The 25,917-nt window shown below is 35.7% G+C and overlaps 3 protein-coding genes across 11 annotated transcripts in view; 1 reads left to right on the top strand and 2 right to left on the bottom strand.

Annotated features, from left to right (window-relative positions):
* Positions 1-16,160, bottom strand: part of ckap2l (cytoskeleton associated protein 2-like) — a 47,605-nt gene extending 31,445 nt beyond the window's left edge. For 6 of the 8 annotated variants that reach the window (XM_073950996.1, XM_073950993.1, XM_073950992.1 and 3 more), the window contains exons 1-9: positions 15,961-16,138; positions 14,023-14,089; positions 13,800-13,863; positions 12,434-13,710; positions 11,803-12,001; positions 10,551-10,706; positions 10,176-10,233; positions 9,368-9,530; positions 6,842-7,008 (exon numbers count right to left, since the gene is read on the bottom strand). In XM_073950996.1, the coding sequence (XP_073807097.1) occupies positions 6,842-7,008; positions 9,368-9,530; positions 10,176-10,233; positions 10,551-10,706; positions 11,803-12,001; positions 12,434-13,710; positions 13,800-13,863; positions 14,023-14,089; positions 15,961-16,012 (2,203 nt within the window). In that variant the 5' untranslated portion in view covers positions 16,013-16,138. 8 annotated transcript variants of the gene reach the window in all.
* On the top strand, positions 677-3,530 carry si:ch211-230g14.3. The gene is made up of 2 exons (XM_005165058.6): positions 677-2,235; positions 2,390-3,530. The coding sequence occupies exons 1-2, from the start codon at positions 1,980-1,982 to the stop codon at positions 3,442-3,444; spliced, it is 1,311 nt and encodes a 436-aa protein (XP_005165115.3). The 5' UTR covers positions 677-1,979; the 3' UTR covers positions 3,445-3,530.
* Positions 16,161-19,765: 3,605 nt separating the features above from the next.
* LOC100150651 (novel protein similar to human and mouse cyclin M4 (CNNM4)) overlaps positions 19,766-25,917 on the bottom strand; it is a 69,357-nt gene continuing 63,205 nt past the window's right edge. For both annotated transcript variants that reach the window (XM_021476410.3, XM_009301246.5), the window contains one exon: positions 19,766-25,135. In XM_021476410.3, coding sequence (XP_021332085.2) covers positions 24,887-25,135 — 249 coding nt within the window. In that variant the 3' untranslated portion in view covers positions 19,766-24,886. The remainder of the gene's footprint in view (positions 25,136-25,917) is intronic.

Genomic DNA, 25,917 nt, shown 5'->3' with positions numbered 1-25,917 from the left:
CTTTTTCATACGTAAAGTTATTTGCGTATTGCTCTACAACTTGTGTGTATTGTGTAAGCCAGGCGCACTTTGCGCCAGACAATAGACAGACTTTGTTCTAGTCTAAAGATCAGACTATTTACAGTTTCTCAAAACAGCAACACGCCAAAACACACCTGCTTTTTTAGACCAGAACGCCTATGGGCGCTCATTTGAGCGCAAATACATTTGCTATTTAAACAGCATGGCGCAACACCTCAAAATGACCCGTGCACCAAGCTGAAAGTAGCAAAAGACTATTGCAACGCGCCTTGCGCCACATTGCGCCGGGTGTATGATAGTGCCCATATAAAGGTGATGATCGCCTCTTTTATTAAATTGAGTGTTTTAATCATACTTGATACACTTGTGGTGTTCCCAGTCAAGAGTGACCGCCATAGGAAATGAATGAGTATTCAGACTTCACTACACAGTACGACAAGCAGGATTCTCAAACTTCACTGCACATTTGTACTATAGTATGGCCAGACTAACAACCATGGCACATTCAAAGTCAATTAAATCACCTTTTTTTTCCCATTCTGATGCTCGGTTTGAACTGCAGCAGATCGTCTTGACCCTGTCTACATGCCTGAATGCATTGAACTGCTGCCATGTGATTGGCTGATTAGAAATTTGCATTAACGAGCAGATGGACAGGTGTGCCTAATAAAGTGGCCGGTGGGTGTACCATATTTTAGTTTGATGTAATGTGATTATTTAATATTTTGTAGTTTTATTATACTATAGATAACATTATTTATAAAGCACATTTTTGGGAACAGGTTTTCACCGAATGCTGTACAGCTATGAGTGCAATAAAATCAAAATAATTATAATTTTAAAAATTCTGAAATTGAATACGATGGTATAAAAAAGGTGAATAAAATACGATAAAATAATAGATCTCACACAGACTAAGACTTGAAAGCAGAAAGTGTTTGGGCCTTTCTAACATGCATAGGCAGACTATTCCAAAGTCCCACTACTGCAGATTCATATTTTGCATTATTGTATAATATAAATTTATTTTATTCTACAGTTAAAGTCAGAACTTTAACTGTAGAAAGTTAAAGTCTCCCCCCCCCCCGTTTATTGTTTTCCCCAAATACTGTTTAACGGAGAGATTTTTTCAAAACATTTCTAAACATAAGACAGCTTCAATACAGCTTAAAGTGACATTTAAAGGCTTAAATAGGTTTAAAAACAACACACACACAAAACACAGACACACACACAGTTGATGTCAGAATTACCAGCCCCTATTTTGACTAGAATAAAAGCAGTTTTTAATTTCTTATGAACAATTTAATGGTCAAAATTATTAGCCCCTTTAAGCTTTTTTTTTTTTTGATAGTCTACAGAACAAACCATCGTTCGACATTAACTTACCTAATTACCCTAACCTGCCTAGTTAACCTAATTAACCTAGTGAAGCCTTTAAATGTCGTTTTAAACTGTATGTATAGAAGTGTCTTAAAAAATATCTAGTCAAATATTATTTACTGTCATCATGGCAAAGATAAAATAAATCAGTTATTAGAAATGAGTTATTAAAACTCATTGAACAGAAACTGAGAAAAAAAATTAACAGGGGGTCTAATAATTCTGACTCCAACTGTATGTGCGTGTATGTGTGTGTATATATTTATATAAATAAATGTGTGTGGGTGTGTGCTTGTGTGTATATACAATTTTTAAGTTTAACATGTTACACATCCATGATTCATGTAAAAAGGGTGGATGGACGAATTACATTAAAATGTCTCATTTCAACTGTTTTCATTCAAAATGACTCCTCAGCTGAGCTCTTCTCCATGACATCATGATTAGAACTCTGAACTGCTGTTCTAAACTGCTGTTGGTGTTTTTAGGAGTGAACTGATTCAGAGCTACTTTCGTGTCTTTCAGCGTTTTTTGACGACTACTTTTGAATTCAGTTACAGCATTGACTGTTCAAAATGTCACTGTTTAGAAGGGGATTTTGGCCGCTGTCTGCAGGTTTTACACCTCTCTGGGGCAGAAGGCTGAGCCCTCAAAAAGCAGAGATAAGTGCAGAGGCAGGAGAAATCAAGTCCAAGTCCACAAAGAAACACCGCAAGGTGAAGTCCCATCATGGACAGAGACCAAGGAAAGAGGGAGAGGGTCTGAAAGACAAGGCTAAACAAGAAAAACAAGCTCTCAGCCTTAAAAACATACAGATCACTGAGAGAGAAGGTGAGTACCTGTCTGCCAAGAAAAGAGAGGTGCAGAGTTCAGAAAAGCTGGTGGAGCGAGTGTTGGAATATTGAATCACCAATGCAAATAATTATTTGATAAAAAAAAAAGAAGAAACAAAAATAATTAAAAATATAATTCTTTTTTCCAACAGGAGGAAAAGGAGAACCTGAAGGACAGAGGAGAAACCTGAAAAACAACAAGACTCTTCCTCTACCCATAGAGGTCAAACCTCTGCCAGCTTCAGCCTGTTTCTCCTCGTTACCTCCAGTTGGAGATCAACCTGAACATTCAGATGTCCTCGCTCTCCCAGCTGCTCGCCTCAAACCTCTGCTGAAAAACAAAGAGTCACTTCCTCATCTTGTTGAGGTCAAACCTCTGCCAGCTTCAGCCTGTTTCTCCACCTTAGCACCTGTTGGAGATCTGCCTGAACATCCTGAAGTTCTCGTTCTCCCAGCCTCTTGCCTCAAAGCCTCAAGTCCTCAAACGCCTGCTGAGGAAGCTGAGCACCTGCTGTTAAGCTCAGTCATCCAAGTGGCTCCATGTGTCTCTCCAGAACCAGTCCTTCTTCCTCTCCAGAGCTCTTCTGAGGTGGCTTCTCTGTGCTCGATTCCTTCATACAGTGAACTGTCCTTCCTCCAGAGTCCTCCTGAAACACTGCCGATTCCTCCAATCTTTGCATTTGACGAGGTTGTGTCTCTTGTGAAGCCTCAAGCATCTGAGTTATCTCCTTGCTCAGGCCTCAAGCTCTATGACTTTGAGGATGAGGAGCTTGAATTCATGGAGTACACGGAGGAAAACATAGAAGCTTTCTATGAGTCTGAAACAAAACCGAGGCGGATGGAGGCCTGGTTGGAGAAGGAGGAAGTGACGGAGGTCCAGAAACATGGAGAAAAGGGAGCCTCGCAGGTCATACAAAACCCACTTAATGAGGTATCTTGTCATGAGGCGTCTGAAGAGCTACCGATTCAGGCGTTCTGCGCTGGACCTCCTGTGAACACTGAAATCAAGAAGAAGAAGCCAAAGACGTACAACCCGCTGGTTCTGTTCAGCTTGATGGAGGAGAAGGTGAAGAAAAAGCAGGAAAAGAAACTGCGAAAGGAGGAGGAGCGAAATGAAAGGGATCTCCTGCGGAAACGCTACAGAAATGATCCCAAACTCAAACACTTGCGCGTCAATAAGCACAATCCCAACTTCTGCTGGTCCTGAAGCGCATCACCGTCCCTCCCTGACACCTTCTTACACCTTTACCCTACTGCACATTCCTGCCTGTAAATAAAAATGTGCATAGCAAAGCTGAATGTGTCATGACTCTTTCTTATTATTGCAACTTTTATTTCTAATGCACTGGAAGAAACAGATATCAGTATTTATGACTAATAATTGAATTCATATTGTCTATGGGATGCTTCAACGTTATATTTGTGCATACACATTAGATGGTCTAGTCTGGAGCTAATCTAACCAAATACCTTGAAATAACAGTATTTTGGGAAAAAAATATTAAGTAAAAATGAGAGCAAAAATCAAGAGAAACAAAAAATATATACCATTTTGTTGAAATGGTGTAGTTTGCAGAATTTAAATATTTCATCTTTCTACTTCTACAGATATTCAGTGAATATAATATTATTTTAATAAATATACCCGTTTAATAAATATGTTTTGTTCAAATGCACCAAATTAGATTACCTAGACACACAGGCCACTTTATTAAGTACACCTCACTTGTACCAGGTTGGATTCCTTATGCCTTCAGAACTGCCTTAATCTTGCTGCAGTTCCAACCGAGCATCAGAATGGGGAAGAAAGGTGATTTAAGTGACTTTGAACATGGCACGATTGTTGGTCTACTGGGATTTTTACACACAACCATCTTTAGGGTTTACAGAGAATGGTCCTAAAAAGAGAAAATATCCAGTGAGCAAATCTACTTCAACAGAATATATATATATATATATATATATATATATATATATATATATATATATATATATATATATATATATATATATATATATATATATATATATATATATATATATATATACATATATATATATATATACACACACACACATACATACACAGGGTTGAAGTCATAATTATTAGCCCCCCTATATTATTCACTACCGTTTAATCTTTTCCTCAATTTCTGTTTAATGGAGAGCAGATTTTTTTTTTCAACACATTTCTAAATATAATAGTTTTAGAAACTCATCTCTAATAACTGATTTATTTTATCTTTGCCATGATGACAGTAAATAATATTTGACTAGGTATTTTTTAAGACACTTCTATACAGCTTAAAGTGACATTTAAAGGCTTAACTAGGTTAATTAGGTTAACTAGACAGGTTAGGGTAATTAGGCAAGTTATTATATAATGATGGTTTGTTCTGTAGACTAATCGAAAAAAAAAATGCTTAAAGGGGCTAATAATTTTGTCCCTAAAATGGTTTTAATTTTTTTTTAAAAAACTTCTTTTATTTTAGCCAAAAAAAAAAAAAAAAAAAACAAGACTTTCCTTGCTCTATTAAACATCATTTAGGAAATAATTAAAAAAATTAAAATAAAAAAAATGAAAGGGGGGGGGGGGCTAATAATTCTGACTTCAACTGTATGTATGTATGTATGTATGTATGTATGTATGTATGTATGTATGTATGTATGTATGTATGTATGTATATATATATATATATATATATATATATATATATATATATATATATATATATATATATATATATATATATATATATATATATATATAGATGTGTGTATATATATATATATGTATATATGTATGTGTGTGTGTGTATATATATATATATATATATATATATATATATATATATATATATATATATATATATATATATATATATATCTTTTTTTTTAGCTTGTAAACAAAAAGGGCATCTATAGCATGGTGTTAAAATGCCGAGTTTTAGATTGAATTTCAGACACCCAAAATTTACGTTCCTTTTTATGGTCAAACTAATTAATCATCCTTTACTCTTGACTTGTTTTAAAGGAGTTTGAGTTTTGGAGAACACAAAAAAGAAATTCATTGAATAATGTTAGAAACCTCTAACTACTGACTTCCATCGTATGAGCTTTGTTTTATGGTCACATGCACACTCTTTAGTACGTCTCCTTTTGTGTTTAGAACAAGTCAAAGGTGAGTAAATTGACAATTCTTGCGTGAACTGTCCCTTGAAGAACTCACAATTTGTTGTCGCTAATCGACAGCAACCATTTTTTAAAAAAAATCTAATTTTAGAATTTAACAATAAAAAAAAAAAACTTGCACAAAACATCATATCATATCCAACAACACTGGGAAATTCAAGAGTTTGCACTTAGATACTGCTTGATAATATTAGCAGGTTTGGCATGCAGTCACGGGAGAGAACCCTGACCTCAGAGAGAATTAAGCCCAAGACTCTCGCCTTATCGATAAGCATGTAAGGTGGAAAGAGATCAGGTAGTTCTCTAGAACTCCTCCCCGTAAAGTAGGAAAGGGGTGGATGGGGGGATTCTTCAAAAAGAAAATAAGGGAGTAATGCTGAATGGGATATTTATCGTAAATATGGATCAATCCAATTGGCTTGCTACTGATTAAGGATGGAAGACCAGCGGCGATCAATCATACCACGTGCTCCTCTCGCAAATTTTAAGTAATGTTATCCAACAGATCTTTGATTAATTTCTGAGATTTTGTTTGCTCAGGATGTCTAAAATACTACAGAATTTCTAGAATACTCTAAAAGCAATTGAATCAAAAATTTAAAATGCTTTTATTAAAAATGCTGAAAAATAATTCAATGAGTTTAATTATGCGCATTTGTTCATACACCAAGGACTATTCATGCTTGCTTTTGATCTGACAGACATAAGACTTTTGATGGTCAATAAATTATAATGGCAATCAAAAGAATAAGTTAGATGAATCAAGCCTCTGATTAAGTGAACAATTAACTTCTTTGTTGTTGAACTCTTTGCAGAATGGGCACCTTCAAATTTTGATATCAAACACTGACATCTCTTTCTTTTATTTATATATATACACAGCAGTGCTTAATAGGTTATTTACCCTATAACACAAAGCATTTACTTGCCTTTGTTCCATCTTTGGAACACAAATGAAGTATTTTTTAAGATAAACAACAGTCTTAATGTTTTTGAACAACATTTGAGTTTGAGTAAACCCCAACCAAATCTAATTTTGGCATGAACTAACCTTGTCATGAACGAACCGTGCATTGAAACTATATACCAGTTAGGAAGCATTGCACCAGCATAGAGAAAGTCAAGTCTGAACTTCAGGCTAAAACCTATTAAGCAATATATGATCTTGGCTGAATGTCATCATAGTACAAAACACGTGTAGCACAATCCGTGTATAACAACAACAAACAATTGATTGCTTCCTGTTGGGAAATCAAGATTAAAACATGATAACGGCTGTTATCATGATTCAACCTCCTCTGGATAAACAAGTTTAACCTGGACACAGTCTCTCAGTGCTTCATTCTCCCGGTACACATACAATGGAGAGCTTTGAGGTTGTGAGTCATCTTTGACCTCTTCCTTACTCTCACCTGCAAGGTCACACATAGAGGTAACGCAGGGGTCGTGCTCCTGCAAGGCTGTTGGGTAACGCCGAGCAGTTTTCTCAATCCGCACTGAACGTCTCACTGGGGTAAAGAAGCGGATTTCGTGACCGTCTACTTGTCCTGGTTCTGCTCCCTGCTGACTTCTTTTCCCCCTAAAACATGGAAGATCTTACTTCAATTACAGTATCTAACAATCATCATGGCTGAGCTGCCATGAGGATGATCACTTGCGCTAACTGACCTTTTTCCACATTTTTTTGTTACAGCCTTATTCAAAAATGGATTTAATGAATTTATTTCCTCAAAATTCTACACACAATAATAGCCCATAATCACAATGTGAAAAAAGAATTTTTGAAATTGTTGCAAATTTATAAAAAAAAACAACTGAAAAATCACATGTACATCAGTATTTACAGCCTTAGCTCAATACTTTGTGATGCACCTTTGGCAGCAATTACAGCCTCAAATCTTTCTGAATATGATGCAAGCTTGGCACACCTGTCTTTGGGAATTTTTGCCCATTCCTCTTTGCAGTACCTCTCAAGCTCTATCAGGTTGGATGGGAAGTGCCGGTGTACAGCCATTTTCAAATCTCTGCAGAGATGTTCAATAGGATTTCAGTCTGGGCTCTTGCTGGGCCACTCAAGGACATTCACAGAGTTGTTGTGAAGCCACTTCATTGACATTTTGGGGTGTGCTTTGGGTCATTGTCCTGCTGGAAGATGAACCGTCCTCCCAGTCTGAGGTCATGAGCACTCTGAAGCAGGTTTTCCTTCAGGATGTCTCTGTACATTGTTGCATTCATCATTCCCTCTATCCTGACTAGTCTTCCAGTGCCTTCTGCTGATAAACATCCTCACAGCATGATGCTGCCACCACCACGCTTCACTGTATGGATGGTATTAGCCTGGTGATGAGCGGTGCCTGGTTTTCTCCAAATGTAAAGCCTGGCATTCACTCCAATTAATTCAATTTTAGTCTCATCAGACCAGAGAATTTTGTTTCTTATGGTCTAAGAGTCCTTCAGACTTTTGCCTTTTGGCAAAATCCAAACGGGAAGTGGCTTACGTCCAGCCACTCTACCATACAGGCCTGATTGGAGGATTGCTGCACAGATGGTTGTCCTTCTGTGAAGTTCTCCTCTTTCCACAGAAGAACGCTGGAGCTCAGACAGAGTGACCATCGGGTTATTGATCACCTCCCTAACTAAGGTCCTTCAACCTCGATCACTCTGCTTATATGGTCGGCCAGCTCGAGGAGAGGTCCTGGTGGTTCCAAATATCTTTAATTTTCAGATAATGGAGGCCACTGCACTTATTGGAACTTTCAGAGCAGCAGAAATTTTTCTGTAACCTTTCCCCTGTCTCGCATGTCTGAACATAATTCCTTTGTCTTCATACTTGGTTTGTGCTTTGAAATGCACTGTCAACCCTAGGACCTTATATAGACAGGTGTATGCCTATTTAAATCATGTCCAATCAACTGAATTTACCACAGGTGACCTCCAATTAAGCTGCTAAAACATCTTAAGAATGATCAGTGGATATAGAATGTACCTGAGCTCAATTTTGAGCATCACAGCAAAGGCTGTAAATACTTATGTACAGGTGATTTTTCAGGTTTTTTTTATTTATAATAAATATGCAACAATTTCAAAAAATCTTTTTTCACATCGTGAAATAAGGCTGTAACAAAGAATGTGGAAAAAGTGAAGCGCTATAAATACTTTCCGGATGCACTGTATGTGTAGTTAACTAGTGATGGAACCTTTAGCCAGGTCAGTTTACTGTACATAATTTTAAATACATGACAATAATTTTTTATAAATGTACATTTTTTTAAAGAAATCTTTTGTTAAATGAAAAGTATAGTATACAGCAGTATTTTGCTTGTTTTTACACATTTAAAATCTGTGGCTAAGAAATAATTATTTATTCATAGTGTGGTCAGAGATGAATATGGTAAATGCTTAATTTTGAGCTCTGAGAAGTCATGTTAAATAAAAACTAATACGACACTATGAAACCATGACCCAATTCCTCATGCTTATTGAGCAAGCTCAAACACGACACACAAAAAGTGAAATGAATGAGGCATGTGGACAAAACAAAATCTAAATCAATTAATGTCAGTCAAATTTATGCATATGAAATATATTTTCCCAACAACAAAGTTGTGGCTAGCGAAAATGCAGAGTGGCTAGTAACATTGGAAAACTAAAAGCCACAATTGTACAGACTTTAGTTCTCTTTAGTGTCTTCAGCCAAGGACTTAAAATTCAGCTTCACAATTATCCTCCTATCCTCTTCCATATTAGTTTAAATTGTACCATTTATGCAAGAACTAAATCTACACTGATTTTAGCCTCTGAATGATTGCATTTCATTTAAGCTATAGTTTACAATTATTTTCTATGTAAAAAATAGCAATAATTAAAAAGTAGTCCAAAAACAATTTTCAATATATTTAAGCTCAGATTAGACTGTGAGAGATGTGTGAGTGTCGTACCCCGGAGTGGCTGTAATTTTATATTTGACAACAGACGAGTCTCCCCTCATTCCACATATAAGGGCACCAACAGGTTTCGGAGTGCACATGAGGTCACCGTCTTCATGTTCATCATCCACTGTGGTCTCTGCCTCTTCAGACTCTTTTGACACAGGAGATTGACCTGAGTGTAAAGATGAAGAAATGATGACAACATGACAAAAAATTAAACACTGTACAGAAAAAAAAAATCACATTTTAATATACGGGAAGTAAGTAAAACATAACGATTACGAAAAATAAATAAATAAATCCTTGATATGCCATCCCTCGAGCCAAATCCAAAATAAAATTGCCGATCACTTTATTTAAATAGTCCATTTGTTGAATTTAAGCAACATTTCAACTAGTTCTCATTAGATTACAAGTAGACTGTTGGGTTGTGGTTAGAGTTAGTGTAAGTTGACATGTACTTGCTACGTTTCTTATAGTCAGTTAAACGTCTTTTAAAGGAGCAGTATCAACAGATATTAAGCAGACAGTCTACTAATACTCAAATAGACCATTAAAATAAAGTGTTACCAAATTGCCTGACATTAAACGGCTATGTTAGACCATTTCCACGTATCATTCCAGAAAGTTCCACGACCTGGGGAACCCCATTTACTGGCTGCAAATCAGCATGTTCACATTATTTCTGAAGAATTATGCGACACTGAAGCCTGGAGAAATGATGCTGTTGAAAGTATTTTTGAATCACAGGAAATTCATAATTTAATACTTTCTAGCTGAAAGTGATTGAGAAATGACAGGTTACTCATCCGCTTACCCTGACTCTGTTTCTTTTTAAGGATCTCAAATATCACAGCGCGCAGCTCGTCCACAGGCTGGAAATAAAAATCAAATCAAAAGAAAACAAGTCTGTTATCCGGAAGTTCAGAAACATCTCATTTATCTGCACATACATATGGATAACTGCAACTTCCTTTTTTCGTAAGTTGACTAAAAAACATCTGGAAATAATTACATGGCATGTTCTTTCACAAAAAGCCCAAGTGTAAAATTCTTTTGAGGATTCTCAGATTACCAGAATACAATTCACAAGCAAATGAAAACACATTAGTTCAACAAGTATGTGTGTGTGTGTGTGTGTGTGTGTGTGTGTGTGTGTGTGTGTGTGTGTGTAAAAGATAAAGAGACTGACCTCCCGCACTACACGGATGGCTTCCTCAAACAAAGACAAGACCTCCAGGTTTCCTTCTCTTTCCATCAGCCTTGCCTGGCAGATCCAGTATTTAGCAAACTTCTGCGCCATCGGCACCCGAGACATCACATCTCGGACCTGCTCTACTGGGAAACCCTGTCAATTGAAGAAAAATTAAAACATTGGAAAAAGTTTGGATGCGTTTCCTGAACACCCAGAGGAAAACATCATCCTAAATAACCTTCATTTTGTATGTATTAAAGTGCCCTTATTATGCAATATGACATGCCTTGCTTTGGAGGTCTTCTACAAAAGGTTTACATGCAGCCAAAATCTTTTTTTGTCTCATAATACACATTTCACAATTTTTTTGATTGTTATAATTGATCAGATCAGAGCTCATCAATGTCTGCAACTTTTTTTTTTTTTAAAGCCGTTTCTGACCATTACATGAATGCTACATCCTTAATGTATTATCTTAGGTAAGGCGAGATCTCATACTTAAAGGTAAAGTGTGCTTCTGCAATGCCAAAGTTATTTTAAGCTTAAAGAATCAGAATCGATACTTAGTATCGGCCGGTCACCATAACAAGGAATCAACCACAAAAATCCTGATCAGAGCATCCTTAATAAACAGTTCTAAAGTTGTGTGTTTATTTATACATTAAACACATTTAAATATAATTTTCTGTTAATTGTCCTTTTAAATTGTAATTTAATATACATTTCATAGACAGATTTCCAGAGTATATACCTGCAGAACCCAGTTTTCACTGTTTCGGGTGTGTGTGTGCGCACTTGAATAGGTTAAGCGCAGAGCAAAAAATAATAATAATAATAATAAATCAGAGTATGGGTCAAAGTACTTGGCCAAATTTTTCCATTTTCCCTTTTTAGTTTCTATTTTTTTTTTTTTTTTTTTATATATGCAACCACTCACCGGATTTGGACACCTGCATGTCCTCACATGAGAAAATTAACTCAACTAAACAAATGTCAAAATGTTTGTCACAACTAAATTTACGTTATGTCTTAACCCGAGCAGAGGTTTCATAATTTGTCAGTAGTAAGAAAACAAAAATGTGAAATGCTGACACACCGTCTACCAGTCAGAACAAGTATGTCAAATACAAACATCTTGGTATGTGACTTAGTGCCAGTCAGATTTGGCTGTGAAGAGAATCAGATTTCCATTGAAGAACATGCTTTATTGCATCACAGTGATGCACAGTTTCCTAAAAAAGGTAAATACCTGTTGTAATAATTGAATGCAGTCATCTAATGATCGTTCCACAGCGAAGACAATGTCTTGACCTTCATCTTCATTTTCCATTGATGTCCAGTATGGCTGAGGTATAGCTGAGACTGTCTTCCTCCTCACCAGCCGAACAGGCATGGGGGGACGTTTATATGTGATGCCCCTTGACTCGCGCCACTCCTGGAGTTTACGCCTGCAGACATCAATAATGTTAATGGCTAAAAACCTTTTTTAGTTTTATGCCTTACCCAGAATATAAAAAAAACATATAAACACATTTAGATCATTTACTTTAATCATTACTATTGAACTGACTTTCAACCAGCACAACAAAAACATGTTTCTGAAGACAATCACCTTCTACTGCACCTTTAAGTAGCTCTGAAAAAATACTGTTCATTTTAATACTATTAAATAAATAAATGATTTCAAAACATGGCTAATAAAAACATCATTTTTTCTAGGGAGATACGCCATAAGAAATATCATCACAAAGCTCAACAATAATATTGCTTATTTTTCCTATTATCGTGGAGCCCAAATGTGCATGAAATTTGAGGAAGATTGATGCTTGAGGGACATAGCTGAAAAGCACGCTTCCAAAAAACAAATGAAGTAAACTCACAGTCTTTCCTCCTGAGCTTCGGTCAGCCTTTTCTTTCCATCTGCCGGGGCTGTTCGGACACCCTGAGTAGAACTGGGACAGATACTGGATTTAGGGGTCTGAAACTGGACCGCAGGCTTGGTGTGGTTGGATCTCATAACAGGCTGCTGGAGCTCTTTGAGTTCAGATGTAGTTTGCGGCAGTACACAACTCCTCGTGTTTCGACTAGGTAGTTTGGTAGAAGCAGCGGCATTACTTGCTTTAAGAGTAGCATGCTGTTTAGTTGTGATGGTTGCTGATCCTTTGAGGTTTGCAGCTATAGAAGACACAATTGCTTTTTTGCCATCAACTTTCGTGGTGATGCACGAAATATCCTTTCTTTGATTAACGTCTGATCTGTTTGTAGCTGAATTTGGTTTCTGATTAATGCGCTGAGAATTGACGTTGAGTGTACCAACTGGCACAACACTTTGACTTCTAGGTCGCTGTGCTGGTTTTGCCTGGACGTTAGATACACTAGTTTTTGTTTCTCTGTTTGTGACAGGGTTATGTGATTGAATTTTTGTGGCTTTCGTGATCATGCACGAAACATCCCTCCTCTGGTTTATATCTGATCTGTTTGTTGCGGAGTTTGACTTCCAGGTAATGAGTGCAGGATTTCTGCTAAGGGTGCCATACTTTGGTACACCACTTTGGCATCTGGGTTGCAGTGTTGGTTTTTCTTGGGTTTTAGAAATATTTTTTGTCTGAATTTTTGTCCCAGTAGTGTTGAGCGGTCCCCGGCTCTTCAGAGTGGCAGTTGTGGTTGTCTTGATGTTCCATTCTGTTAATTTCTTACTTAAAATCTTTGCTGACTTGAGCTCTGTCTTTGAATTATATGTTGGATCAGTGCATTTAAGGGAAGATTTTATATATACAGAGTGTGAAGGGCCACAGATTGAAACCAGACTTGATTTCTGAGACTTATGTGCGACATGGGAAGCTGGCTGAGCTTTATTTTGGCCATTTTGAAGGATTTGTGGATGAGTCCTTGTTGTGCAAGTTTTCTCAGCTTTGTGCAGTAGCTTGGGATTTTGAAGAGAAGCTGTTCCATTGTTTTTTGTCCTCAAAGCATTAAAGTTGGCCTGTTGAGTATTACAGAGTTTACTGGAAAACTGCACCGGGGCTTTGGCTAATGAATGGATGTTCAGGCCTTTTTTTAAAGATGTGTTTTCATCAACCCCAGACAGTGTCTTCACTCTCTTCACTTCTTTTGCATTTGCACCACTGATGCCACAATTCTCCTTTTCATTGCCAGTCTGACAGAAACAGAGACATATCAGTTCAAAAATCTACTCTTTTAACATAAAAAAATAGCACAAAACATCAAGCAATTTATTTAACTTACGATTTTAATCTTCTGATTATTTACAGCAGGCTTATCTGTAACAGGTTTCCCTTTCAGATAAGGTCTTCAGGAAGAAAAACACATTCAGAACATAAGTGCAAAAAAATCCGGTGGTTATAAATACTGAAAATAAGACTTGAATTTCTTTCAAATGTAAAATAAATAAATAAATAAATACACATTTAAAACTGTTACACTCTGAAATAACCTTTAGACCACTTACTTCGGATTAGGTACTTTCAGTCTTCCTTTTGCTGCCAAGTATTCAGCCAATTTCAATTTGCGAAGCTCTGGATTTAAAAATAATAATAATAAATGTAAATACAAAAACAAATACCAAAAATTGCATTTTAAAACCTTTACAGATGTTGTAGTTGTAGTCTTAAGCATTTCTTCCCCATGTATTAGGGCTACACGATATTGGAAAAATCTGATATTGCTATATTTTGTTTTTCTGCTATAAATTTACACAATGTGATTTAAATAGATCTATTTGAAAGCTGTCTGTGGAGTCTAACAGTATTCAGACACAGAAATTGAATTAAAACAGATATAGATGGATGGATGGATAGAAAGATGGAAAACATAATCATGGATAAATTATGTAATAATAGATAGATAGCAAGATAGATGGACATAGATGAATAAGATAGATGGATGATGGATAGATAGGTGGATGGATGAAACAATAATAGATTGATGTAATAACAGATGGGTGGAGAGATGGATTGACAGAATCTTTCTTTTGCTGTCAAGTATTCAGCCAATTTCAGTTCAGTAAAAATATTTTGTTTTCACCTTTAGAAGTAACAAGTTAAAATTAAAAGTTTTAAATGTAGATATTTGGACCATAAACAAGACAAAAATTCAAAGAAAAAAAAACTTTGTTTCAGAAATCATTTAAAATTCTGTATAAATAATTAAATACAATTAATCTTTACATTATAAACATAATAATATTTTGTGAAATGCTCGTACAGTCACAGACCTTAAGCGACTCTACAAACAACATGTTCTGTGGCTCCTGGTCGACTATAATTCAGACTCAACATTGCAAATTTTGCAATGTATGAGACCATACCGATGCTGAAACAATTTATTGTACAGCACTATTATGTATGTTTATTAAATTGATTGCCAGTATATTATACCAGATAATGTAACAAGTCTGTTATTGTTGCATGATATAATGATGTCGTTTTAAAAGCTTATTCATATATTGCTTAGTCTACCCACAAGCCTTTTGGATTATGTCCTAAAATGGTTAAGGCTGAGTGGGGTTTACATGTTCTCCCTGTGTTGGTTTCCTCCGGGTGCTCCGGTTTGCCCCACAGTCCAAACACATGCGCATGTGAATTGAATAAACTAAATTGGCCATAGTGTATGTGTGTGAATGAGTGCGTATGGATGTTTCCTAGTACTGAATTGCAGCAGGAAGGTCATCCACTGTGTAAAACATGTGCTGGATAAGTTGGCGGTTCATTCCGCTGTGGCGACCCCTAATAAATAAAAGGACCAAGCTGAAGGAAAACGAATGAATAAAATGGGTAAAGGCATAGTTTACATCTTGACAGTCATGAATAATGTGACTTTCTGTATTACACCTTTACAATTGTGAATTAATTTACAATAATTTGCACGCGTCTTGAATTAGCTCATATTTAAGGAGACAAAATCAGCACTTTTGACAACATGACTAGTTTTAACATTCGTAAAAAGGCTACAAATGTTCGGAAATGGTGACCAGGTACAGAACCTAAGATGCAGTGATATAAATAACACATTTCAAATGTTGGTATTGATGGAGAAATAAAATTCTCATCGTAGCACTTGTGGTTTCACTCATTTTACATCACTTTACATTTAAAAAGCGGGTTTTATTGTCAAAACATCCCTTTATAATGCTAAAGTATCGGCCCGTTCACTCAAACACGCACACAGGGAAGCTAAGTTAATATACACAACATTTAGGTTAAACCACATTCCACTGGTTATATTAAATAAAATCTTAACACGTAACGCTAAGTCACTTCATGAGTTCCGATTATAAAAATAAACACCAGTAAATTAACAGGAACAGAAAACATTTACAAATGTGTTCGTGATATACAACTTAGCACTAACGTTAGCCTAACTGAGTGTAAACAAAACAGCGCTTTACCTATCTTAGATAGCTTAGACGACGTCACGTCTTCATCAGTCATCGTTTCCATCGCGTTATCCGAACATCCACCGAATATTTAAGCAAAATAAATGTTGTTATTATTAATAAATGTATCCGCGATTATATTAGCACACACTATTGCTAACGCTGCGTTTACATTCTTAAGCCAACTGACGCTTGAATTGTGCGGGGAAACGCCCATCTCAAAGCCCATTGGCTTATTCAAAACTTTGAAGCGCGACTATTGGTTCGTCAGGTTTGATGATTCATACGAGTTGTTATTGCTGATGATTCGTCATGTCTAACGATATATATTTTATGTACACAGTGTTGCCAATTTAGCCATTTTTCGTAGTACTCTAGCAACATTTTTGTTCCTCAAAAACCACCTGGCAATAAATGTAGCATTTATTTGGCTAATTAAAGTGACAGTGGATTAATAATGAGCAAAAACTATAGACAAAACACATTGGATGACAGTAAAAGAAGTAGCATTTTTACCCAATAGACCATTTCAATGTGGGTATGCCATTGGCCATTGAACATTTCCTTATTGTTGTCAAACTATTTAAATAACTGTAACAAGAGGCAATCCAATCGTATCTCAAAGTTAAAACAGCTGTCGTAAAGTTATTTACCAATATGTGGACCTTTTAGGATTCTCGGGAGCTACACTCGCTGAAAACAAGGTACAGGAGCGGTCACTAGGGCAGTAACATTTTAAAAGATACATATTTGTAGCCAAATAGTCCAAGTGGTATGGGGTTTTATTTGTGCCAAAATTCCATGGAGTTCCATTTGTGCCAAAATTCCCTTGCCTGTTTTCTGCTTTGTACTTCCCATTTGTCTTCGTCTACTGTCATTGCCCACATGTTCAGGAAAGTCAGCATTGTTGTCGTACATGTTGTCTGTTGATGTCGTTTTAATCTGTCGTCCTGTCGGTTTTTCTCTGTTTTGTACTGTCATATTCAATGGGGTATTCTGTCATCTGTTGTCCCTATTGTTGTCTATTCATCTTTTCTTTCATCCTTACTGTTGTATATGCTGTCGTTTATACTGTCATTCTTACTGTCATCTATGCTGTCATTACCATCGTCTATGCAATCATCATATGCTGAGGGTAAGGATGACAGAAAAGACGACCATAAGAACGACAGCATATACAACAGTAAGGATGACAGTAAAGATGAATAGACAACAAAAAAGGACAACAGACCAGATGACAGAATACTCCATAGAACATGAGAGTACAAAACAGTGAAAAAACGTCAGGACGTCAGATTAAGACGACATCAACAGACAACATGTACGTCAACAATGCTGATTTTCCTTAGCATGTGGCCAATGAGTGTAGACGAAGACAAATGGGAAGTACAAAGCAGAACGAGGGTAAGGCAATTTTGGCACAAATAGAACCCCATATAAAAGTGCATGTTACCCAAATGTACCTAAAAAGTACCTTTGAGGTACTATTATGGACCCTTCAGGTACAAATTTGTATCTTTAAAAAAAGGTACTGCCCCAGTGACAGCTCCCGTACCTTTATTTCTGAGAGTGTATGGAAAACAGGACCATTGTTATTGTTTACCTCCCTCAAAATTGTCTATTTGTACATTGATAATATCCACTGAGTTCAAATTAATTTAAATTATTTAAAAAAATTCAACAAATATTTCAAACCACTTTTTCTGAGTCAAATAATATGATAAATTTGAGTCCCATATAAAACAATTTATAGTATCAGTTTTGATTAAAAAGAAAAAAGTTGTATGTGTATGTAAAAAAAATGTCTGTGTTGTATATTACATAAAAATGCAATTTTGAGTTGCAGTTATCTAATGACATCATTACGCAATGACATCACAGCGTCATTTAGCTACTTCATTCATTCATTCATTCAGTCCCTTTATTCATCAGGGGTTGCCACAGTGGAATAAACCGCCAACTATTCCAGCATATGTTCCAGCTGCAACCCAGTACTGGGAAATATCCACACACTCATTCACACACACACGTACACTACACTATGGCCAATTTTATTTTATTGAATTCACCTATAGTGCATGAGGGAAACTGGAGCACCCGGAGGAAACCCACACGGACAAGGGAACAGTGAAGGTAGAAAATAATAAATTTAAACTTAACCTTAGAGGTGAGCAATTAATTTTTTAAGGAATCTAAACAAGATGAAAGGTTGAATTGTCACAGAAATTTCTCTTTAGAAATACTCTCAAATCATAAGGGGGAAATATCAGGTTCACATTATGCAAATATGTCATTTGAGCTGTTTACATAATTAAATGGAAATTATAAATGGTATTAAGCTGTGAAAAGGTAAACAAATTGTTGGTTTATAAGTTTTACATTGAACAGACATTATGAATTTCATAATCATTCCATTCTTGTCACTCATATATTTAAATTGCACACACCAGTAATCACATATATTCAAAGCCATTAATAAAGTCTTCCTGAAATCATTAAAAATAATAATTACTCTGAATTTATGACTGAAAGGTTAAGTAAAATCTATTTTTTGTTTTACTTTAAACTTTTTTTTCACATTTCTTCAATATTGAAATGTTTTTAAGCCTTTTTTGCATAATATAACAAAAATGCCATGTTTTCAGACAGGTTAATTTTCATTTTTAGAGAACACAATACCTGTTTTAACTTCAGAGGTTAAGAAATCAAAAAATTATTTCGTCAAGAAAAAAATTCAAGTCACAGTACACTTGCTTCAGTGTATCTGGATCTTGGTCCCAAGTCTCATAGATTTAACACAGAACTGTTAAGATCTTTATAATTGTGCAAACAGCAATGGAATCAAAGGAATGGAAATGGAAAAGCTAACAGAAAAACAGTCTAAAGTGTGAATAACCTCATTAACCCTCCTGTTACTCTAAAATCTGCTAACACCTTTTATCCACTGGGATCAATTTGACCCCAGCGAATTAAAACCTCCAGTATAGGATTCATTTATTTATTTTTTTTGCCAAAAGTTTAGTGTCAGGATAATTGATGTCTCTATTAACTACTTAACAACCATTCTGAAATACAAACATATATATATATATATATATATATATATATATATATATATATATATATATATATATATATATATATACACACACACAAAGCTTCACGTGCAAACTTTTATAGCTTTGCACCTACCCTGTAAACCATGTGAATTATGTTTTCGCCTCTCACAAAAAACATGGAAAACATCAAAGTTCTCGCAAGAATTAGGTCAACTGTCACTGATTCTTGCGATACTACAGGTATGGTTGTGTTATTTATTTATTTTTTTACTATACTTATATAAAAACGTAGTGCATATTATAAAAGCATGGCATGTTATAGTGACCCTTAATATCACCTAAAACAAATATGTGTACATTTTTTTCCTATTTCTTATGTTTTATACAGCTAAATGTCCCCCCAAATTGACCCCAAGGAACACCGATGTTACAAAATGTGTACAGGGCATTGAAAAAATAATATCATGTAATTTTGTTTACCAAGTTTTCCTCAAAAAATTAGGAAAAGTCATTCAATATGAGGCACAAAAACAAACAAACATATATGCACGTACGTTTTACATTGAATGGGGTCAAATTGACCCCAAGGATAATAGGAGGGTTAAAATATGAACTGTTTTATTGATACTATTAGATGTGTACTATACGTGTCATTATTCATTTATTCCAATGTGAGACTACACTTTCCTTTGGTCCGCTTGCATAACCTCCGGATCTGAGGTTATTACAAATAAGGAATACAAGAATATAAAACAAAATTACACTGATTAAATAAATAATTTAATAGCCAAACTCAGATCTAAAAGAAGACCTCTCCCAAACCACAAAACAACTTGGAAAAATACAGTATAAAAAGAATCATGAAGTCGATAAACCATTTCTATTCAAGAAAAACAAGGTAACTGTGTAAATTCAATGTATTTGACTAATTTGAGAAGGACAGGAAATTATTTGATGTACATCTTGAACAAACAGGGAGTGTTTTAATAACCGAGCAGCAGTCAACAGCCAAAAATAGAAATCCACAGTGCATTTCTTCCGCCTCTTTTTATCATATTCAAGACGAGATGCTACAGAATAAAAGAGGCCTTGGTGTGTCTGTCTGACTAGCCATTTGATTGTATTGACTTTCACTTTGATTGTTCTCATCAGTTTCAAACATATTTGGTATGAAAGCAAAAGATGTGCACAGTGAGGAAACAAAAAGGCAAAAAAACTTCATAAAGTCACTTCCTGAACCTTTTGGAAAAACGTAGGCATCTACAATTTGTAGTCTGTACCATATCAACCTGCTTATAAAATGCACAGCAATTAAGAACTCACAAAACAAAATCATTTCAAAAACATACGACCTTAATTTGATGCTAAATAAATACAGCGAGAAGTTCAATTCGTTTGGTTAGATTATTTCTGGTCCGATGAGAGCGAATACAGTATCGAAAACAAAAGAAGGACTCCATTAACATACTTTAACAACAAATGCTTGTTCTCTTTGGAGTAAACCTAACAAAAAGTCAACGCATTAATTTTAAAAGGACAAATTTACACAAACACAAACACTGAATCACATAACCAGACCTGCACAGACAACCAGCACGTAAAAAATAAAATTACATGTGAATGCCATGTGTATGAGATGCAGTGTATCTTAGTATTTCACTATTTGGTGCGTTTAGACGACAGCATGCTTCACTTTTTTTTGATCACTTGTCGCATGGGTTCACGTAAATGAACAGGGAATTATCGAACATGCAGTTAGTATGTGAAGCTCAGCGTCTCTGTCTCCCTGAGTTGTTGCTTGCTTGGGCTGCAACGGCCAAATCGGACTCATGCGTTGTCGTATATACAAAGAAGGCAAGTCTTTTTAACATTTATTTTATAAAACTAGCATTTCCATGATTCTAGTACTTATTTTTTTCTAGATACTAGTTTCTTTATCCATTAAAGGAACACTTTTTGATTCCCCTGAAGTAAAATAGTTGCATTTTACCAATTTTTTATCCATTCGCATGATTTCCGAGTCTAACGGGAGCACTTTTAGCTTAGCTTAGCATAGATCATTGAATCGGATTACACCATTAGCATCTCTCTTTTAAAAACGTTTTTAAAAAAAGTGTTTAGATAATTGTCCTATATTTAAAGCTAAATTATTCTGTAGTAAGACAGATGGAAATTGGAAAGTTGCTATATTTTAAGCTGATATGAATAGGAATTATACACTCCTTCTGAGATGAAAAATCAACAAACAATTTTTTAATAATCCAGGAACTTTGCTCGCGTATCATGACAGCGATGTAACATTGTTACTTTAATGGGACTATTTTCAGTTGTTGTGTAATATTATTGTGCCTGCTGCGGTCAATGACCAGCTGTAAAGTTTCTTGATTATTATGCCGGAACGATCATTGATGACTATTGATTATTACGCCAGAATGGGAGTATAGTTTATATCAGCCTAGAAAATAGCAACTTTTTATATTCTGTTTGTCTGACTAAGTGATAAAATAACAAGAGTTAAGCTTTAAATCTGAAAATTATCTAAACAAAAAAAAAATGAGTGAGATGCTAATGGTCTAATACGATTCAATGATCTATGCTAAGCTAAGCTAAAAATGGTCTCGCCAGACCTGGAGATCAACTGAATGGATTTTAAAAATGGTCAAAGTCAACTGTTTAACTCTAGCTTAGCTTAGCACAGATCACTGAATCACATTAGACCATTAGCATCTCACTGAAATTCTTTTTAAAAGAGTTTAGATAATTTTCCTATTTGAAGCTTGACTATTTTTTTACTTACATCATGTATTCATATAGATGGAAATTGGAAAGTTGCAATTTTTTATGCTGATTTGAATTGGAACTATAATCTCATTCTGGGATGAAATCAAACAACAAAGAAATTTTTCATATTAAAGAGACTTTGCTGCCGTATCATGACAGCGATGTTACTCTGTTACCTTTATGGGACTATTTTCAGGTGCTGCGTAATATTACTGTGTCTGCTGTGGTCGTGGATCAGCAGTAAAGTTTCTCGATTATTATGCCGGAACGAGATTATAGTTCCTATTTATATCAGCCTAGAAAATAGTAACTTTTTATATTCTGTTGGTCTAAATAAATGATAAAATAACGGAAGTGTCAAGCTTTAAACAGCAAAACTATCTAAACTTTTTTTTTAATTGAGTGAGATGCGAATGGTCTAATTCAATTGAATGATCTATGCTATGCTAAAATAAAAATGCTCCCATCAGACCCGGAGATTGACTGAATGGATTAAAAAAAAAAGTCAAACTCAACTGTTTAACTCTAGCTTAGCTTAGCACAGATCATTGAATAGGATTAGACCATTAGCATCTCACTCAATTTGTTTTTAAAAAGAGTTTTGATTTTCTAATTTAAAACTCGACTATTCTGTTTTTACATCATGTTTTAAGACAGATGGAAAATGCTATTTTTCAGCTGATATGAATAGGAACTATACTCTTATTCAGGGATGAAAATCACCAAAGAAAGGAATTTTTATTAGTCAAGAAACCTTGCTGCCGTACCATGACAGCAAAGTTACTTTGTTACTTAGATGGGACTATTTTCAGGTGCTGCGTAATAATGTTGTGCCTGCTACGGTCATGAATCAGCAGCAAAGTTCCTTGATTATTACGCCGGAATGAGTGTATAGTTCCTATCAGCCTAAAAAATAGCAACTTTTCATTTTCTGTTGGTCTGAGTACATGATAAAATAACCGAAGTACCCAACTATAAATAGGAAAACTATCTAAACTTTTTTTTTAAAAATTGAGTGAGATGCTAATGGTCTAATACAATTCAATGATATATGCTAAGCTAAGCTAAATGTGCCTCCACTAGACCCGGAGATCGACTGAATGGATTTAAAAAATGGTCAAACTCAACTGTTTAACTTTAGTTTGGCTTAGCACAGATCATTGAATCGTATTAGACCATTAGCATCTCACTCAAAAATTTTTTAAAAGAAAAATTTTCCTATTTAAAGCTTGACTATTCTGTTGTTATATCATGTTTTAAGACAGAAGGAAAATGCTATATTTTAAGCTGATATGAATAGGAACTATAATCTTATTCAGGGATGAAAATCAACAAAAAATAAAAATAAAAATGTAATAGTCAAGAAACTTTGTTGCTGTACCATGACAGCGATGTTACTTTGTTACCTAGATGACTATTTTCAGGTGCTGTGCAATATTATAGTGCCTGCTATGGTCCTGGATCAGCAAAAACATTCCTTGATTATCACGCCGGAATGAGAGTATAGTTCCTATCAGCCTAGAAAACGCAACTTTTCATATTCTGTTGGTCTGAATGAATGATAAAATAACAGAAGTGTCAAGCTTTAGACAGGAAAGAGATCTAAACGTTTCTTTAAAAAATAGAGTGAGATGCTAATGGTCTAATACAATTCAATGATATATGCTAAGCTAAATGTGCTTCCACCAGACCCGGAGATCGACTGAATGGATTTTAAAAATGGTCAAAATGTTCAACTCTAGGACAGCTGTAAAAAGAGCCAACTTCCAAAAAAAGTGGAGGGTTCCTTTAAGTACTAGCACTTATTTATTAGGAACTAGTGCTTATTATTTAGGTCCTAGTACCTTTAATAATCTCAGTGCTGTCTAAGATTATTAATTTAACACCTATCTGACTTGCCATAACAAAAGATGAGGGAAAGAAGTAGTTGTTATATAAGATTTGTTACTAAGAATAATAGTAATAAAACATAACTGTGCTAAATAAATAACTATCTAGTACTAGTGAATATATGTAAGTGACAAATGTTTGCAGCAACAGAAACTATTGAAATTTATACTGATGTATAATGAATAAGTACTGTATCTATTTGTTAGGTACTAATATCTAACCATTAAGTACTAATATTGAATATTAACTACCAGTAACTCATGAATACTAACTAGTATCTAATGAGTAAGTATATATTTTTTAGTATTGGCATCTAATGAATGTGTACTACTGTGTATCTAATCAATAAAAGCTAGTATATTTTAAAAACTACTAGGACCCGAAGCACTAGAAGCTAAAAAAGTAGTGCTTAAAGGAACACGTTGCTTTTTTCTGTTGAGCATGTGACCACAATGGTCAATCAGAGCGGTTTAAGAACGTGCTCAACAGAGCTAAAACGTTATTGGGGAATGGACGTTCTTAAGATTTCAGTACTGATTGGTACTAAATTGCATTATCGTGACAATGAGAATGAGTAATTACTAACAATTTAAGGATGAACTAAACCTTTAAGGATAATTATTATTGTATCAACTGATCGCTAATTTAAATGACTATCAATCATGGGGATTTTCATTCCTACCGCCCTTCATTCTTATCTAAAAATAAGTCCAAGTAACATTCGACACTAGTATGAATTTTCTAAAATAAATGTTAAAACCGCTTGCCATACACAACATAATGGCACACCATGTATCTCTATCACAAACACGCTCACTTTCACTCACACACACACAAATAGAGTACAAACTTGCATTAGCTATGGACTAACATGAAATAAAAAGGCATCCACAGTTCCCTCGTTCAGCTTCCGTGAGCAACGAAATGGGCTGACAAAATAAACATCTTCATATATGTATATATATAGAAACGTCTCTATCCATCAGTCTATCAGTCTATAAAAGAGTCCGTCCGAAACGGGGGTCTTTTTCTCAGTCTTTGGCTTCTCTGTGCCTTCGTCTCGCAGGTTAAATCTTTTGTTTGCACCTCATAGACTCGCACTGTTTACACCGGGAGCTATGATGGCTAGAGCTAAACGGGCTTTCGATGAACACAAGTTCTGGAAAAGTGCTGTGGTTGTGTGGGACGTGTGTGTGTGTGAGAGCGTGTCATATGGCACTCTCGTTGTGTGTGTTGTGGTTGGCCTGGCGAGCAGGTTGGCTGTTCTGTTCGTTGAGGAGCGAGGTGGTCTCGTCGGAGGCGTCTGCGAGCGTCAGCATGTTTTCGGAAGTGCGATGGGGAGCTGACGACGTGCTGTTGTCCATGTCCACTTGTCGGCCGTGTCCGCTGTCTGGAGACTGAGGAGAGCTGTCCAGACGAGACGCCATCAGGCCGTTTTGGTACTGAGAGCGCGTGATCTGGAAAACAGGAGAGATGGAATTAATGGTGGTGAGAGATGCAGTCAAACCTAAAATCATTCAGACACTAGATATATTTTTCAATAAAAATAAAATAAACTGACAAATTATAACCCAAGAATTTTCCAGCTGCGTAAAACATATGAATGAATCAGAGGTTGAACTACTGTTACGGGAGCATCACACATACAAGTGTAATGCTCACAATAGAGTCAGCTACATGAAAAGGCTGCACCGTGGGACACAGAGATCACTCAATAGCCCCTTTCACACATACAGACCTTTTCGGAAAATTGCCGGCAATTTTCCGGAAAGGTTGTATGTGTGAACAGGTCCTTTTTGAAAATACCGGTAAATTCGTTCTGGCTATTTTCCGGAAAGAGAAGTTGTAACATTACCGGCAATTTGCTGGAATGCTGCGCTGTGTGAATGCAGAAGGAAGATTACCGTAATAATCGCGTGCATGTCTAGAACGTGCTGACGTGAGACGTCTGCTTTAGCCAATCACTACAGTCAGACGCATTTACGTCCGCACGGTTTATGAGAATAAAAGCCTTTGAATATTTTTTCAGACACATTTAGCTGCTAGAAGTTAGTCAGATCACATTTATATGTTCTTCTTAATGCCAACTGTGTAAATAATCATCGATGACATGCTTATGATAAGCCGTTGTTTGTTTACCTTCAAGCTTTGCGTGTGCCTGTGAAACAGCCTGTGAGCGCCTGCACACGCACATATTATGAACATCTTGACATGCGAAAGAGATCCTGCGAAAGTTGTT

Source organism: Danio rerio, chromosome 5 (assembly GCF_049306965.1).
Source record: "Danio rerio strain Tuebingen ecotype United States chromosome 5, GRCz12tu, whole genome shotgun sequence".
NCBI classification, from domain to species: domain Eukaryota; kingdom Metazoa; phylum Chordata; class Actinopteri; order Cypriniformes; family Danionidae; genus Danio; species Danio rerio.
The sequence above is the reverse complement of the archived record's forward strand: the minus strand, read 5'-3'. Positions and strand labels throughout refer to the sequence as shown.